Below are 16,577 nucleotides of genomic sequence, written 5' to 3' on the forward strand. Positions count from 1 at the left end.
TCTTCAAAGCACCACCTAAAGAGTGGGTGCTAATGAGCAAACATTTGAGATTACATCTTTACACAGCGGCATTGCTTTTCAACACACTTACTGCAATGAGGTTTGCTTGATTGATGCATTAATCATACAAATGTAGTCTCTGATTACAAGTTCTTTTATTTAGTACAAAAAATGTGACAAGGACAAGGCTTAAGGGACTTAGGCAATGCTATAAAATGCTCGAAACTAGAGTCTATTTCAACAAGTTTTACAGCCTTGATGAATGCTGGCCTCTTTCTAGAAACATAGAAGATACTGAATATATTTCAAATATCACATTTCACTCCAGCAAAAACAATGTAATTTCTGTCTGAAGGTCCAGCTAAATTGCATAAAACACAGACTATGTAGAAAACTGCAGTAGTAAAAGCACTAACACATGGATCGATTTGACTTTCAATATATAGTATTTGGTTGTGCAGGAGAAAAATCCATGCCACTGTGCCATCTGGATCACCACAGATTTACACGCTGTATCCATTTCAAAGTCCTTTATACAGCTGTTGGACACCTAAAAACAAATATATTTAGGAATTTGGTTCATTAACTCTTAAAGGAGAAAAAGTAAGAATTTCAGTTGCTCAATAAAACATTTTACTAACAACTGCACCAACAAACATACATTCGCCCGTTTATCTTTCAAGTTAAAATATCAGAATCAACAATGTTACCATAGTATCGCATAACTTAAGAAGTCATTGCTTACTGCCGCATAGACTCCTTAGGACAGTTACTGAACAAGGAAAAACCAATAGCCCTATACTCACAAGGCCAATTAAGTCAGATTATGTAGCACTTCGTGGGTTTAACCCATTGTGGTTAGGTATTGGTTAAATGCTTTTGTTTATGTCTGCACATGAAAACAAGAATTTGCAATGCAATAGGTCCTGCACTTTGTTACAGTTAGAGCTATAGGCATTTGTAAATGTAAATGTTTCTTATTTTTGTGTTTTGGAGTGAATGTATGTATGTGATGGCAATTGTGTGTTTACAATGAATTTACAAGGACGCGTGTTGATCTTGGGTTCTGGTGTATGGGGCATGTTGCTGAGATACAGTCTAAAGCAATCCTGAATCTCCTTTCACAAATCGATACTATGCAGTCATCAAGGGCATGATGAGAATGCTCTACCATATGAAGGGAAATGCCTGGTATCGAAATATTGAGTCCAAGAGAACAGAAGTCACCTGATCATTTTACTTGTGGGTATCATATAATGTTAAGCAGCATGATGGAGCTAATCTCACCTGGTTTCTAACACCACGTTGGGCGGCTGCAATGAATCTGGTGGGATACCCACCATGGATCCAGAAAGAGCAGAATAATATAGAGTAAACCACATTTACAGTTTGTGAGATATATATATATTTACACATATATATTCATTTAAGGGAAGAGAAAAGTAGTTCCCTGAATGCAAGCAACGTCAGCAGTGGAAGGATACCAGTCATTCATTCAGAACACATTGAGACCAAAATGCTCAAAAATGCTCATATGTGAACAATTACGAAAAACATGGAGGGAAGGAATCAGAGTAGACAACGAAGAAAGGCAGCAGAGCTATCTGGTCTTGAGCAAGGTGCTAAGGTGCTGACTCAAAGCCCTCTCTCTGTATATTAAAAACAATAGGTCACACCAACAAACAGCTAAAGCTGTGTGTAGCAGAGACCGAAAAAGGAGAGTGTTAATGCCCTCCAAAATGCACATTTTGTTTTAAAAAAATTGAGAAAATTATTGCATGCAAGAAAACGGTGTATATTTTATATCTTAACTGAGAAATTGTGCTGTTTTGTCCGTTCCACTCTCTGTGTTTGTACGCAGACACATTAGTTATTCGTCAGAGTGGTCCACGACAAAGGGCCAAGCTGTGGGCGGATCAATGACCCCACCTTTACATAGCAATCCCCATACTTCTTCTGGCCAACATATCATTTGGATGCATAGAGGCTCTGGCGCTTTTCTGGTCTCATAATAACTTTTTGAAAAACTAGGCTCTACCTTCTACACATCGGTCGGATCTGATCATGGAATACACCAGGGCCCAGAGATTGGAGGGGGGCGGGGGGAGCAATCACAACAGCACCTTGAGCCCTGAAAGGGCATCCTAATAACTATGCTGGAGTTCTGAAGGTGAGCCAGCATAAGGGATTACTTTAAATTTTGTTTTTATCTTGTCACATTTGCTGTGCGTGTAAAGGGTGAGAGATTTGTAAAGTGAAAAATCTTCCTGGTGTGAAAGGAAAGGCTTTAGGATGTTGCTTTCTTTTAAGATACAACAACATTTAAATGCGTTTAAATTAACTATACAAATAATACAAAATAATTAAATAGGAAAGCACAGATAAAGCACTTTTTCTATATCTAAAGTGTGATGAAACAAAAAATTTTATTATGTCAAAACAAATGCAGACAATTTTCTTGGCGATGCACAAATAACAAATAAATAGTGTCTGAAACCCAATTTACACACATTCTCGTTTGTGCTCTATACAGTTTTATAAGTAAAATTGTTTGTCTGTGCACATTGCTATAGAAAATGTGCTGTCTGTAAATGACAGTGGATACCACACCATGCTTTAGTAATATATTCATGACAGTGTGCTCCTAAATGCAACACCAGCTACATACTGCACCTTACCACACTTCTGCTGAAAGAGTGTGACTCATTTGCCACACTTGTTCCTTGTGTGTGCCTTGGTTTTTTCAGAATCCCTATGAGTTCTGTGATGTAACGTTGATGGCAGCACCCACACTCTGAAAATTGTTCCAGGACCACTGGATGTATTACAGTTGTTGAAGGCAGAGAGGAACAGCATAACCTATCCTCTGCCTCTTATGAGTCATAGCTCCTCTCCACACTCAAAACACGGCAATGTGTTATGTGCAATGGGTGCAAGAGAAGGGGGCAAACTAAACGGTTGAAGATAACACTCTATACTTCTGATTCAAAGAAGAAGGAGCAAGGCTCTATGTTATTTTATGTTGATGCTAGGTGAAAGGGGTCAAACGACTGAGTGTGCTTGAAAGATATTCTACTTGGTAAAATTCAAGAGGTCCACGTATAGCCCGTCTACAGCAAAAGATAGGCATTTCCAACAGGTGACGGGTTAAATTCATTGCAGACCATGTCTTGAAGGCTATGCCTTGTGCCTTTCACCTGCTTGCACGAGTTGGGAATCGGGTAACGCTGTCAGATCAAGGAAGGTGTTTTTTACAACTGAAGGGGATTGACTGGAGCCGTGTCTAAGGTCTTGGTCAATGCAGCTGATTGTACCATTCACTGACTGCTGTTTAGGGAGTTCAAAGGTTGTCTTAATCTTGTGCCTACTTGGTGTTCAGCCTCAAAGGTAGTCCCAGATATTGCCCAAGCATACTCTCTCAGCAAATCATCCACTGGGAAGAATGAGTATACGGGTAAGCATCAGAATGTAGATAAACAATGTAGGCTAAATTATCTTTCTTCAAACAATCGTGGTCTCTGAAAAAGATCTTAGTTGGTAGCATGAAAGTATTATACCCACCAGGATGAAGATTTTTGAAGTCCTTTGTATTAATAGCGGTGGTAACATTGAAAATGGAACAGGCAATGCAGTATATGTTGACATCAGTTATGTCTTATATGATGTAATTGGTGATGTCATGTGTGACAATAATTTCATGAGTGCTATCATCTGAAATGTCATCTGTGATGTCAATGAAAATGTCATCGTGAGGTCAGTGCACAGATCTGTGTTATGGTTAACACAGTGTACAATAACTGTTAAATGTAGGTTTAGGTTTTACATTGCACTCACAACATTCATTTGAATGTTTTTTTCACTGAATTCATGAAGGGTCTATAAACAAACTAAGCTTCCAGATTTTGAAGGCAGATGTTCTTCTTTATAGAGTCTTATCAGACATCATTCTTAGTCCTAAAAAAATCCATTTATGAAGTGAGAAAGCAGGACTGTCTATCCTTGGCATCCAGTTGAGGGTTCGCTCAGTAAGAGAAACTAGGCAGGACATAGTATGCCTGAGGTACTTGATGAGTTGTGGAAGGCTGGATTTGATCATCTTTTTACAATTTCTATCAACACAACTAATGTGCTCAATGTAAAGGTAATACATGAATTGGCAGCAGGAAGCTTTAGCTGACTGTTAGTCAGATCAACTGTTTCCATTGCATATGCTTATAGTGGGCTTCGGGTCATTCTCTTTCTCATGACTAGATGCCTCTGTGACTGTTTCACTTGCCTACTGTTAATTTGATGCTTTCCTCGCGATTCTTGTGCTCGTACTGCCCATGAGCATTTTGGTCTCACAGTGTTATGATTGGGTGAGGTATACTTCCAATGCTGATGGCAGACTGCTCTGCAGGGCATGCAGCGACGGCCCGTATAGGGCGTGTTACCGGGGCGGTGACGTGGGGCAGAGGAGGGGCAGGGTGGGGGGTTGCAAAATGCGGCATACGGCCGATTGCAGGTAAGTTAGGGGAAAAAAAAACGAATTTCGTTGCGCGCTGCATCGCCAAATGCGATGCAGCGCGCGCAACAAAATTTGTTTTCTTAATTTTTTCGTAACTTACCTGCAATCGGCCGTATGACGCATTTTGCAACCCCCCACCCTGCCCCTCCTCTGCCCCACGTCACCGCCCCGGTAACAAGCCCTATACGGGCCGTCGCTGAGGGCATGGTGAGGGCTATTTCTCTCCTTCCCTCTTCCTGCTACCCTTCCGCTCTATCATACTCTTCTCCTCTCGTTATACCTTCACCCAGCATTCTTTTGACCCCCAAATCTTGTTTTTTAACACAATTTGCTTCCAGGCATGCCATTGACAGGCAACCGCGTTTAAATTAGTTTTTGAACATTTTAACGTGGCTACCCACATGTACACATGCTTGTGTGGCAGGCACCTTTGAATGATTTTGTTTTATTTTAATAACTCTAGTTTAAAGATCACCGCCACAGGTGCCCGCACACCCACAGCAACCATAATTGAAGGCATTTATTAGGACATTATAAATGCTTTCAAAGATGGCCACTGCGGGTGCGCGAGCATTTGCGCCTGCTATGCTTTAAAGTATTTAGTAATGTTTCAAAACCTGCTTCAGGATGTCTGCAACAATAGCATGCAAACTTGCAGCGGATATCTGAGCCAAAATGTTTTTTAAAAAAGGGGATAGTTGATTCATGTCAGTGTTGTGCCCTTTCCTCAATGGCTGTTATATTCCTTAATTCCCTTCTACTCAAAACACTTCTTTGTTAGGCAAAACGTAATAAAAAAAACATTTTATGAAATTTTGAGAATAATAAGGAAAAGTTGGCCTTTGACATCCTATTTTCTGAATTAGTCATTTCAGCTGTAAGCAACCCAACGGTCTGGGAACACAATCATTTTTAGAGGTAACGAGTCAAGTCGAGATCTACCACAACAACGAGTTTGTGGCTCCCTTGCACAATCTTGTTCTTGTAAAAAAAGACATACTGTTGCAACAAGACAATATTATGCACAACCTTTGAATGTAAAAAATAGGAAACAACCTTTACAACGCAACTATTACAGAGCACTACACTTACAACGCAGGCATTACAACGGAACATCCTTTACAACGCATGACACTACAACACATACCATTACAACGCATAGCATTACAACGCATGACACTACATCACATGTCACTACAACGCAGGCATTACAACGCATACCATTACAATGCATACCATTGGAGTTAGAATAGTAATTTTTAACCCCTACACTATCCAACACTTACCCTACTGTTGCACCCCCTGGAGTTAGAATAGTAATTTTTACCCCTATACTATCCAATACTTACCTTAAATGCAATGTAACAGTATGCGTTGTAATGGTATGTGTTGTAAAGGTAGTATGTGATGTAATGGAATGCGTTGTAAAGGTAGTTTTTTAAAATGTGTTGTAGTGTCATGCGATGTAATGGAATGCGTTGTAGTAGATGTTGCGATGTAAAAAATGCGTTGTAAGTGCATGCGTTGTAAAAGTATGCGTTGTAACGTCAGAAATCCGTAAAAAATAGCTGATTTACCTGTCGCTCACTGCCAATGTTCGATAATCCGATGTATTTATTTGTGACATGCCCCATGAAGAGTCCTGGATTTGCATTTGGGTTTTGTATTTTACACATTGGATGACAGTTGCAGTGGTAAGGAAGGCCTGCGTTAACAGCGTCAGCATTAGAAGGAAAAGCAGGACATCATAAGAAACCTGAAAACAAACCGGGAAAGGCAACGCAATTCATTAGACATTATTTAAATCTTACCTATACCTTTAGCATTTAATAAGCAGCAAAGGTTGCTGTGGAGATGCTCGCCGATTTTCAACTTCTGCTTGGAGATCTTTAAGATATTAATGAATATAACTGGAATTCCTTTGTCACACACCCAATGATGGCCTTGTTAAGTGACACAAAGTAAAGGCACCGGTGAGCTCCAGGAAATTCTTGTCTCTTTTAATTGTGCTGGTGAAAGGGTGTGTCACCATGGCATGGTTTAATATCCGCTGCCTCTGAGAGATAAATGGTTGAAAACTAAACAGAGTTCTGTAGTGTTATGTAGGTGGAATATCTAAAAAATGTACCATAGTCCTCCAGGCCTAAGGAAGACTATAAAGTGATTCTTCAACATATGGGATGCATCGATATGCTAAGGTGACAAATAACACGTGGGATCACACTCTAGTCGGTGGCTGTCTTTGTTCCAAGCCATCACTCTGAAACTATGGGGCATATTCATAAGCCCCTATCGCCACCACAACGCCACTTTCAGATGGCGATACGGGCCTCGCCTTATTCACAAGGCAGTGTTATGCCACTTAACGTGGCTTAACGCTGCCTTGTGAATAGGGCACCCTTTCACGCTGTATTTAGCGTGAAAGGGGAGGGTAATAAGTTTTGCGGTAGGCGTTCCACCGCAACCTCAATTATTTTTTACGCTGCCCCCTATTCACAAGGGCAGCGTAAATAGGACGCGGTGCCAAAATTAAGACCAGGAAAATCCTGGTATTAAACAGGCGAAACGAGGAGAAATGCTTTATATCTCCTTGTTTTTGCTTTTTCCATATGTGCTGCCTTGTGCAGCACACATGGAAAATGCAAATTGTCATGGTTTGTGTATGTACAGGAAGGTGTCCCTTCCTGTAAATAAACAAACTTTTTTTAAAAATGCCATTCTCTCACTTTCATGTGTGCTGCATAAAGCAGCACACATGAAAGTGAGAGAATTGCATTAAGGATTGTTTATGTGCAGGAAGAGACACCTTGGACTGCAGATTCCATGCTGTGCAGGAACTGCCTCTGACGCTCCCATTGCCATGTCCTCTTTCAGAGGCAGCGCCATGGACCTGCCCTACAACAACCCGCCAGACACGAGAAAACTTGTACTCTGGCGGTCGGTGCTCCGATGGCTTTGGTGGTGTGGGAGAGGGGCGGTGGTGTGGCGGCCCCACTCCCACACCGCCTAAGTCGTAATCGGGTCCCAAGTCATTTGGTAATTTTACCCAAACTATTCCTGTTCTAAAATACACTTATATCTTTTTCAGAATCAGTACTAATGAGTTTTGGAGATAGTTCCATTAAAAATAAATATATTTTAATACAAAGCTGAGTTTACTTCATACCGGGTTTGGTAACCCTTCATAGAGGTATTTTCATATCTCCTATTTCACATGAATCCAAGCTTTTGGCTGTCCAGTTTGTGTATTTTGATTCTTCAAAATTAGAAGAAATCTTTCAAATGAAATCCTGACTCACAATCAAATTATGGTATGAAACAGTTTTAACAGCTTTTGCAAACTCCTTTTCATAAGTCTTCTATCACTAAGCAGAAAAGTACCTCTGATTGATTTTTGTGAGTCTGAATGAGGTACATTTTATTAAAGTATTCTGCACACTGGTTCTCTCATTACATTTTCAGGGCTGGATTCTCATCTGGTTTGCATGGAGCACACAATTACAAGATGCATGATAATTATCACACCCTCCAGGTTTTCTCACGAAAGATCAATACATGTCAAAATTGTCAAAAAGCGATCAGAAGGAAATGATCCATGAAAAAGGCAACACATGCAGAATTTGGAGTGTTAAATTCTGATTCTAAATGTGGTGCCTCATTTTCATGTTAAAAACATAGGGGAAATATACAAACCCAGTAAATAAGTCTCGCTGTAGTAACGGTACCCAACCTTATTCTGCCCAACATGTAATGAGAAGTGCCAATAGCACAAATATTTTGTATCACACATTTATACTGGTCCATTATCTCCTACATTGAATGTGAATTTCAAAATAATATAATTTTTCGGGACAGGTCATATTGAGGCCAGAGGGACTTTTAGAGTTCACCGCAGCTTGCAGCTGGCTCTCTGGATTAAAAGTTTTATCTGCACGCTTGATAGTCATTTGGCACCCTCTAGAGGTTTGAACTTCTGCTGTGGGAGACGTTTTGTCAAGTCTGCCAGGGCATGCTAGACCTATTAGTACTTAAGTTCACACATTTGGAATTTCTTCCCTGCGTTTCGGGACAGTTCTGGACTCTTTCTGTCCAAGACAAGCCATGTATGAAAGGGTATAAAATGTACAAATTGCGAATTTAGAATAAGCACCAAAGGTTTCACATCTGATTGTGAACTCACCCATTCATATATAGAAAAAGAAAAGAAAAGCAAATGTGACAAGTGGGCAACAATAGAGCGAGCGGGGGCGTAAACCCAGTGAACAGCACGTGGATGAGAGAACAAGAAAACACCTGCACTCCCATGGCGTGCTGAAAACAAAATAACAAGCATTTGCAATGCAATCAGTCCCGCCTTTGGGAACCTGTATGTATTTAGCTATGCAGCACATTAGCCTGGGTGCTGAACATCTACTGTTCTTTAAAATGGAGGGAGAGTAAGCACGAAACTGCGTGACACGCCAGGTATGGGAACACATGGAGAGAAATATTGCCTTTCAGCGGGAAATTGTATAGTCCAAAGCTCTGTTTTTAATATAAAATCAGGGCCTTCGGTGGTCATATCACTGAAAATACACGATTTAAAAAATATATTTTTGTTTACGGGTGCTCGTGGAAGACAATTTCAATGGACTGGAATCTAGAGCATGATAAAGTGTTTCTGGTACTTTACTGACCTCTGCTGGTCGTTTTCTATCAAGACAAATAGAGGCAGTTGAAGAGAAAAAAAAAGTCCTTAAGCGGAAGCAGACAAGTCCTAGGGCTGATCTCCAGCGCCCACATAGTACATACACATATAAGTATATAATAAGCATAAAGTTTATACAAGAGGCCTCGAATGCTCGACCTAAACACACAAAGGGGAAAGAAGGAGGATGAGAAAGACTTAAGTACCGTCACAAAGGGAGACAGCAGGAACCAGCAAGAGGAATAAACAAGCCAAGGGTGTCAGGTACTGGATTAAAGTGGCCTGGGGCTGGTTTAAATTCTAGAGAGCTCTGGTATTTGGCCCGCCGACATTTATTTAATAGGACTTCCGAGCAGAGCTTTGGGCACCGGTACTCAATATTTTACAAATTAAGCAATGACGCATCTGAAAAATACTTTTCCTTTGACGATGCAGACAGCACTCATCCCACTGTGGTGTAGTGCTTTCCTATTCACATTCCACTCGCAGGCTCCTGCACCCCGCGTGTGGAAGTGCTTCGGGTTCGTGCACTGACCAACTTGCTCCTTTAATGGACTGTAATGGAAGTGAAGTTCCTTGTGTGCTGCAGGGCTCAGGGTTTACTGCTCCGGTGGGAGAAACACTGAGCAGCTGAAGCACGAGGCAGGAAACGCGAAAATTACCCATAGCTGCCAAGATTTTAGATTGCTATGTGTCACATTTTCATAATTCCTGTGTAATTATGAATGCCATTAGAACCACTATGAGTGACACTTTTCTTGCCAGCAAAATCAACCAATAATAGATGAGGGGAAAAAAAATATAAAAATCTGACCCATTTGAGCAACGAGAAACTCTAAGATCTTAAAACTGCTGCAAATTCATGAGGTGGTTGAGTCATAATTACAACGAAATTATCAAAATATCATACATAGTAATCTGAAACCTTGTTAGATATGAAAGAGGGCGCGCCTCACTTCACATGACATAGCATTGAAGACCATGCCCATACTTCTGGTCTTGACACCGAGTCTTGTTTACTTAAATATTTCATAAAAGTGATAGGAAGTGTGAGTTTTATTCTATTGCTATTTTATTGCTTCTCTTGTACAATGCTGATCATATAATAAACTTGTGAATTTTGGTTGGCATAATGTATTGCCTAATAAGAATAAAAAGGCAGAAGCAATGCCAATTAGACAAAAAGAAAAGAAAAGGAGCATGGTAAAACAAGGAGAATAAAACAAATCACTTTTACCAGGTGGTGTTTGTTGTCCAAGATTAATGTGATGGGGAAAGGTTTTTCACTTGGAGTGGGGTGAACTAAGTCGGTAAAGCTGTCACTGCATGGGCCACCTATACATAAGCGAATGCTGTAAGCAGGAAAGTAAGACTTGTGAAGTAACTACTAATATTAACCTCAGATGTCACCACTAGGGAAAAAAAAAGCGGACAGCTAGAAAGCAGGTCACATGGCTCCGCTAAGAACTAACACTAAAAGGAGCAAGGACTTGCGTTTATACTGCAGAACCACCTAACAGGGTGTGAGAGGCCCTAATACAGAGCCCAGCTGCCTCAGGGGCTATAGCGTACATTAATTAGAGTCAGCTGACTCGCGGACTCCGGCTGGCAAAGTTAGCAGTGTCATGACAGCATGGTGCTGGGCAAGGCTTAGGAGAGGCTGGGAGATACACACAGCGGTCGTAGCAGGCTGTATTATTTCAAAATGTAACACCAGTGAAGTGAGCAGTCCAGGGGTCTGGCGCACCACAGCTACACAATTCACTTACTTGAACGAGTCAATAAACTAAGAGAACTGCATGTACTCTGTAGCAAAGAGAAACATTTTAAGTCACTTTTAAAACATACTTACTGCATATTTGCTATGCCGTGGGTTTTAGAACAAGCTGCGCGCGGGTCACCCTGCAGCAGAGCCTCTCTTCCTCCTGCAGAGTACATCTTCTTGCCCGTGCTGTGACCTGGGAAATGTCTGGGAACCCCAAGAGATTGTCACATACAGGAGACTGGTCGGGCCATGAGAGGTAGGGGACACGTTTGTACTCAGCAAGGAATGTTCGAGTACTTAAATCTCAGATTTTTTAAAATTAAATCCCGGATGTTTATTTTCCAGTGTAAAAAACACTTAAGCCGCTCTTTTTAATGAATGGATAAACCTTTCCTCTTGAAGCAATATCGTGATCGGATCAAGAGGACAATACTCCCTGGGTTGTACAATTGAAAATGTCTGAAATCAGTTCTTAAGTGTGTTGGATTGCTGAATTTTACTTAGCCCACATGTATGGAAATAGAGAATTTTCATATTCTGCAGCGTACATTGAAATGATGGTTCTGAGGTGGACAGTTTGAATGTCTTGAAAATAAATTGTTGCGAAGTCATTTTGCTTGGAACTCTGCTGCCCTCTTGTGGGCTCTGTCGGCACTGACATTGGCGCGGCGAATAAGGGAAAGCCGGAGAGCATACATTTTCTTTCGTCTAATTGATGAACCCGGGATTTTGTCTCATCTACAGGGTAGGTTATATAATGTCGTGACCCTAAAGCACTGCGTGAAACAGATTAGAGTAATACCAACAAGCATTGGCAATGTAATAGGACTCGCATTTACGCGAGGCCTATTGCATTGCAAATAGCAATGCGTGCGGGTGACGAGGCACAAGGGGGGGCGGCGGCAAGAAGGCATCGAACTGCGGGAGGGGGCACAGGAAGAAAGTAGTCTGTACTGTGACAGGGCCAGTCGCCGTGGAAGGACACGAATGACTGACATGGCTGTTATGGGGAGGGACTAACAAGCTTAAAACCAATCGGAAGGCAGCATTTAGAACCTAAGCCAATGAAGAAGATGGCGTGGAGAGTGGGCGGAGCTTCCACAGAGCTTCCACACTATAGTGTATACTGCATGCCTCGCAAAGCGATGGCAGCGCATTCACGCTGCAAAGCTAGGCGAGACCTAAAAACATAGGTCCTCACAGTGTCACCTAATAAGGACTGTGCGCTTTTGGTGAATGTTTTCTTCTGTCTGTTGTTACTTGGAAAACGTGAGAAAAATGATCTCTTGTTTTGGTAAATAATCTCTTTGATTATATTTGTCTGTCTCAGACTCCTCTGCCTCAGTGATTCCTCAAGCAGAACTATGAGGACAATTTTATGGGCCATGTCATTATTCTTCGCAACCCTTACTGGTAATTGGAACAAACCCCCAGCCAGGTTTTCCGCCGAGAAAAAAACCCATCTGATGATCTTTATGAACTCTATGTTCTACTACAGCAGGAAATCCAATAAATACCAGAATGAGGGCCCATCTCGCTGCTGTCTAAACGTTAATGCCTGTCCTCTAGCTAAAGTGTTGATGTCACAGCACACTCTTCAGATTCTGTGAGCCCAAAAATGTCTTACTGCTTGTTCTTGTTGGCCCCCATGGCAGCATATTTTGTCTCCAATTTTTAAAAAAATGTTTTCTGGTTTGCAGTACTATAGTTGACATAGTTTTGTTCTACTGCAGTAGTCCTGGATCACTTTCCCCCCTTCTCTAAACCCGCCATAGAGCCACCATATTTCAACTCACTGCACGGTCTGCGTTGGAGATGGTACTGAAAGTCATTTTCCATTGAGTCACATTCTTGCACTACTACAGTGAGACCTCTGTGATGTAGGAAGCAGATTTTTCTGTGTCTTTCTTATCTCTGCTAGGTTGTCAATCCTGTCATCAGGGCAAGAGAAGCCATTTGTCACTTCCGGTCAAATATTTTGCCTCTTTGGTCTATGGCCGTCCATGTGCTGCGCAAGTACCACCCACCATGTTCCCTCTACACAGTCAAGTACCACCAGAAATGTTCCCTCTGTCCAATCAGCAGATGGTTTCCACCTTTCAATGGGTGGGAAAGAGAAGGCAGATGAGATGGAGATTGGGCTCGCGATCACCTAGGATTTTTTGATTATTTTAACAATGGTTATTACAATTATTAGTGGTGAGATATAGGATCTCTATTGCGTTTGTTGTAATGCATCATTAGAAGAGAAAGGTGGCACCAAAAAAATATGCTATAAGTCAACATGAGTGATATTTGCAGTATTAAATAATTTACATGTATGTACTTTGAAAATTGTGGTAGTAAGCAATATTCAGGTTTAGACATTTCTATGCAATAATCGCTGTCAATGTTAGCATTATTTCTCTATATAAAATGTTTGATTTATTTCGTTATGATTGAACCTAATTATGAGTTTATTTTGCTAAATACGAAATTCTAACTTTAAGTGCATCTAGTTGCCTTTTTTCTCCTAGACTGCTTTATTTCATAGCCTGATGTAATGGAATTTGCTTGTTTCCTTAAATGTTACTTTATGTGTTGTTTATGCAACATTCTTTTATCAATAGGACATTATTCTAGTATTCATTGTGAGTGAATCGGTGGGAACCCGACCTTTTGACTAAACCCATGAAGAGTAACAAAGTATATAGCTCTTTGTCAACTAACCTGTGAGGACGAAATGAACAGTCGTTTCTCATGAGCAGCATGAGAAAATAGGCTGGAGTATCAATTTTGTACCTGATGAACGGAAGAACGATCACATGACGGCCATACCATTGTGGAATGACTGATGTCACATATGGATGATTTGGAGTATAAAAAGTGCTACTCCAAAGGAGGAGGGGGCCTTGTTCTTTGTTTTTATGCCTTCTACTGCAGCGTCTGCTATGGCTGCAGCAATTCGATTTGGAATCCTTCTTTGCTGACAGACTGATTGATTACCTTTCCATGACCCCACATTCCTCTCTCTGCAAATGAACTTGCCTGCTGAACTATTTGGAGTTGTGTGGTGGGAGACCAGATTTGAAGTTTCGTGATTTGTGCTCCATTCCCCTTTGCCCATGGACTTTCTCCTGCTGGACTTTTATTTGATCCCTTTGCCCCTTCTGAGAGAACTCTTTTGAATCATTCTCCTGCCTTCATTGATACCATCCTCTTTATGAATAGCATATTTTTGCTAAATGTGTGGTTTAATACTAAATGCTGTAAGATTTTTTTCGGAACTGCTTAAAATGTTACTTATATGCATTGATTTTGAATATTTAATACAAGAGCTAAATTAGCTAAATTGCCAGAGTCTTGTAATTGTGTTTTAATGTTCTTTCCATAGAAACTGTGCTTATGATATAGTAATTTCTAAATGAGTGACAGGGAGAGCCATAGATTGTTTTCAGAACGCCGGGTTCTGCTGCTTTTATTCTGTGTAGCAACTGCAGAGCTGTGGTTTGTATAATCTTGGTTAGACTAAACTTCTTTAGAAGGTTGTGTCTTCCAATTGCGATACATTATTTTTATTGCATGGCTCTGAGATTAGTGTTTTTGAACCTTATCTCTAATTTGTGAATTGGCTACCAATTATTGATCCTCATTGGGGTGGCCAATAGTGAGACACCCGGATTTCTCATCCTTACTACGACAAAGAAGGTCTAGTTGAGGACCAATGCCTCTGTGGTAAAGTGTCAAATTCTGGACTGAACTGCCCTTCTGCAGCTCTCCTGGGCAAATCCAGTGTGCAAGGTTATTGCCCTAAAACATCACTTTTTCTGAATGGACATTTCTCCCTGTAACCAAAGTGAATTTCTCTGGCTGGTGTTGTCCATTTAGAAATGATACAGCATATGTTTATTTACACATTTTACTTTTGTTTGAAACATAGATTGATATACGATCCCATGTCTCTATTCTAATTTCAATTTGTATGCAACCAAGTAAAGGTATATTTAATGTCTGGATACTACACGGCTGAGGATGGGAAATAAAGAGTCACTGAAGGAGAGAGAATCCAAACTTTTTATGCTGTCAAGAGCAGAGCATTGTACCACAACCATCTTCTGTCCAAACTGGCACATTAATCTGAAGACTAAATATGTCAGCAATTATATGACCAGAGAATTGGAACTCTTTTGTCCTTGCCTTGGAAAGGAAGCAGGAAATAGGAACATTTAAAGTCGCAAGCATCTTTACAGTGTGGTACGCCAATTCATTAAACAGTGGAAACATTTTTTTTATTTTTTTATTATTGGGTGTCTTTCTTTGTTTTAAGATAATTTGATTTATTGCTGAGAGTCCTGGGAACCACAAATGTAATCCTCAAGGAGACTTCATCCTTTTTCAGTATGAGTGTTTCCAAATAGTTCTTGGCATGCCCGAGTAAGGTTTGGTCTCAAGTCCGGTTTGTCACCAGAGCAGATTTATTTGAAAATGTAACCCTAAGTCATCACAACAACATCTACATCAAATCTGTATTTAGGATTTGCTGAAGGTCAGTGTCCAGGACTGGATGCTGGGAAGGTCTGTTGAGCCTCATTCTGATTGTCTGAGGAAAGGGTGCCTTCTCTCAGGAGCCTCGGTGCCATCCTGCATAGATTAGTATAAACAAGAGGTGGCAAGAGTCTCCATACGAGAGTCCCAGTTAGGTGATAAAACCACAAAGGTTAAAAAACCTACATTGTAGCCTTGCAGGTCTTAAATGAAGACCACAATGTACCAAACTCCTCCTGACATCAGGGAGGGGAAACGAGTCTGGCAAAGTTATGCAGAAACAGAATCCAGAAAAAAGTTCAAACTATAAGCAGAAATATCAGGGACAAAAAATCATAGCAGAAAGGCAATGAATGCAAAGAAAATAAGGGAACTAATCCACTGCAACTTACCCTTTGCTTGGAAATACATCCTTATAGATGGTACTAAGAGAATGTGACAACACTGGAAAAAACTCTGCCTCATCTTGGATTGAAAATGTCTGTTAACATTCAATGGGTGAGCAACCATATTGGTGATGGCACATTATAATACTTGTCCATGCCCTTTTCAAAAAATCATGAAACACATGGTAAATAAGCCCAAATTTGACATTGTTCAACCAGCACTGCATTCCGAAATCTTATCGTCACAATCTACACTCGGTATTCCAGGTAGCTCGCAGAGCATCCCTTCAGCAGGTCATGAGTGCTGAGACAAGAGCAGGTCAGGTGGTCAGCTATGAGTGGCATCTCAAAGCAATCCACCCAACAATGCGAGCAGCTCTCTTTCCTCTTTGGCCCTGGTATAACAGGCGGATCTGAGAGCAGGATGACATTGCCTTAGGTGTTCTGCCTCTCAGTACAGTGAGGGTAGATGTTTGTACAAAATATCAAGTTGTTTTATATCAGGAGACAGAAATATTGGGAAACAAATATTGTGACACAAAATTATTGGGATGCAGAAATATTGTTGGCAAGAATGTCACTGTTTTAGATAAGGAATACCTTTGTTAAGAATCTCATTGTCGTTAATATTGTTTTCAAAAATATAGTTGTAAAAAATTTCATTTTTTATTATTTTATTGTGTTTTAGTATATATAATAATTTAATTT

At 40.6% G+C, this 16,577-nt stretch overlaps 1 protein-coding gene across 1 annotated transcript in view; it reads right to left on the reverse strand.

The window, feature by feature from the left end:
- Positions 1 to 385: 385 nt before the first annotated feature.
- MLC1 (modulator of VRAC current 1) overlaps positions 386 to 16,577 on the reverse strand; it is a 306,559-nt gene continuing 290,367 nt past the window's right edge. The window contains exons 11-12 of the mRNA XM_085650693.1: positions 6,085 to 6,263; positions 386 to 550 (exon numbers count right to left, since the gene is read on the reverse strand). Of these exons, the coding sequence (XP_085506819.1) occupies positions 532 to 550; positions 6,085 to 6,263 (198 nt within the window). The 3' untranslated portion in view covers positions 386 to 531. The remainder of the gene's footprint in view (positions 551 to 6,084; positions 6,264 to 16,577) is intronic.

Source organism: Triturus cristatus, chromosome 4_1, assembly GCF_964204655.1.
Source record: "Triturus cristatus chromosome 4_1, aTriCri1.1, whole genome shotgun sequence".
Lineage (NCBI taxonomy): Eukaryota > Metazoa > Chordata > Amphibia > Caudata > Salamandridae > Triturus > Triturus cristatus.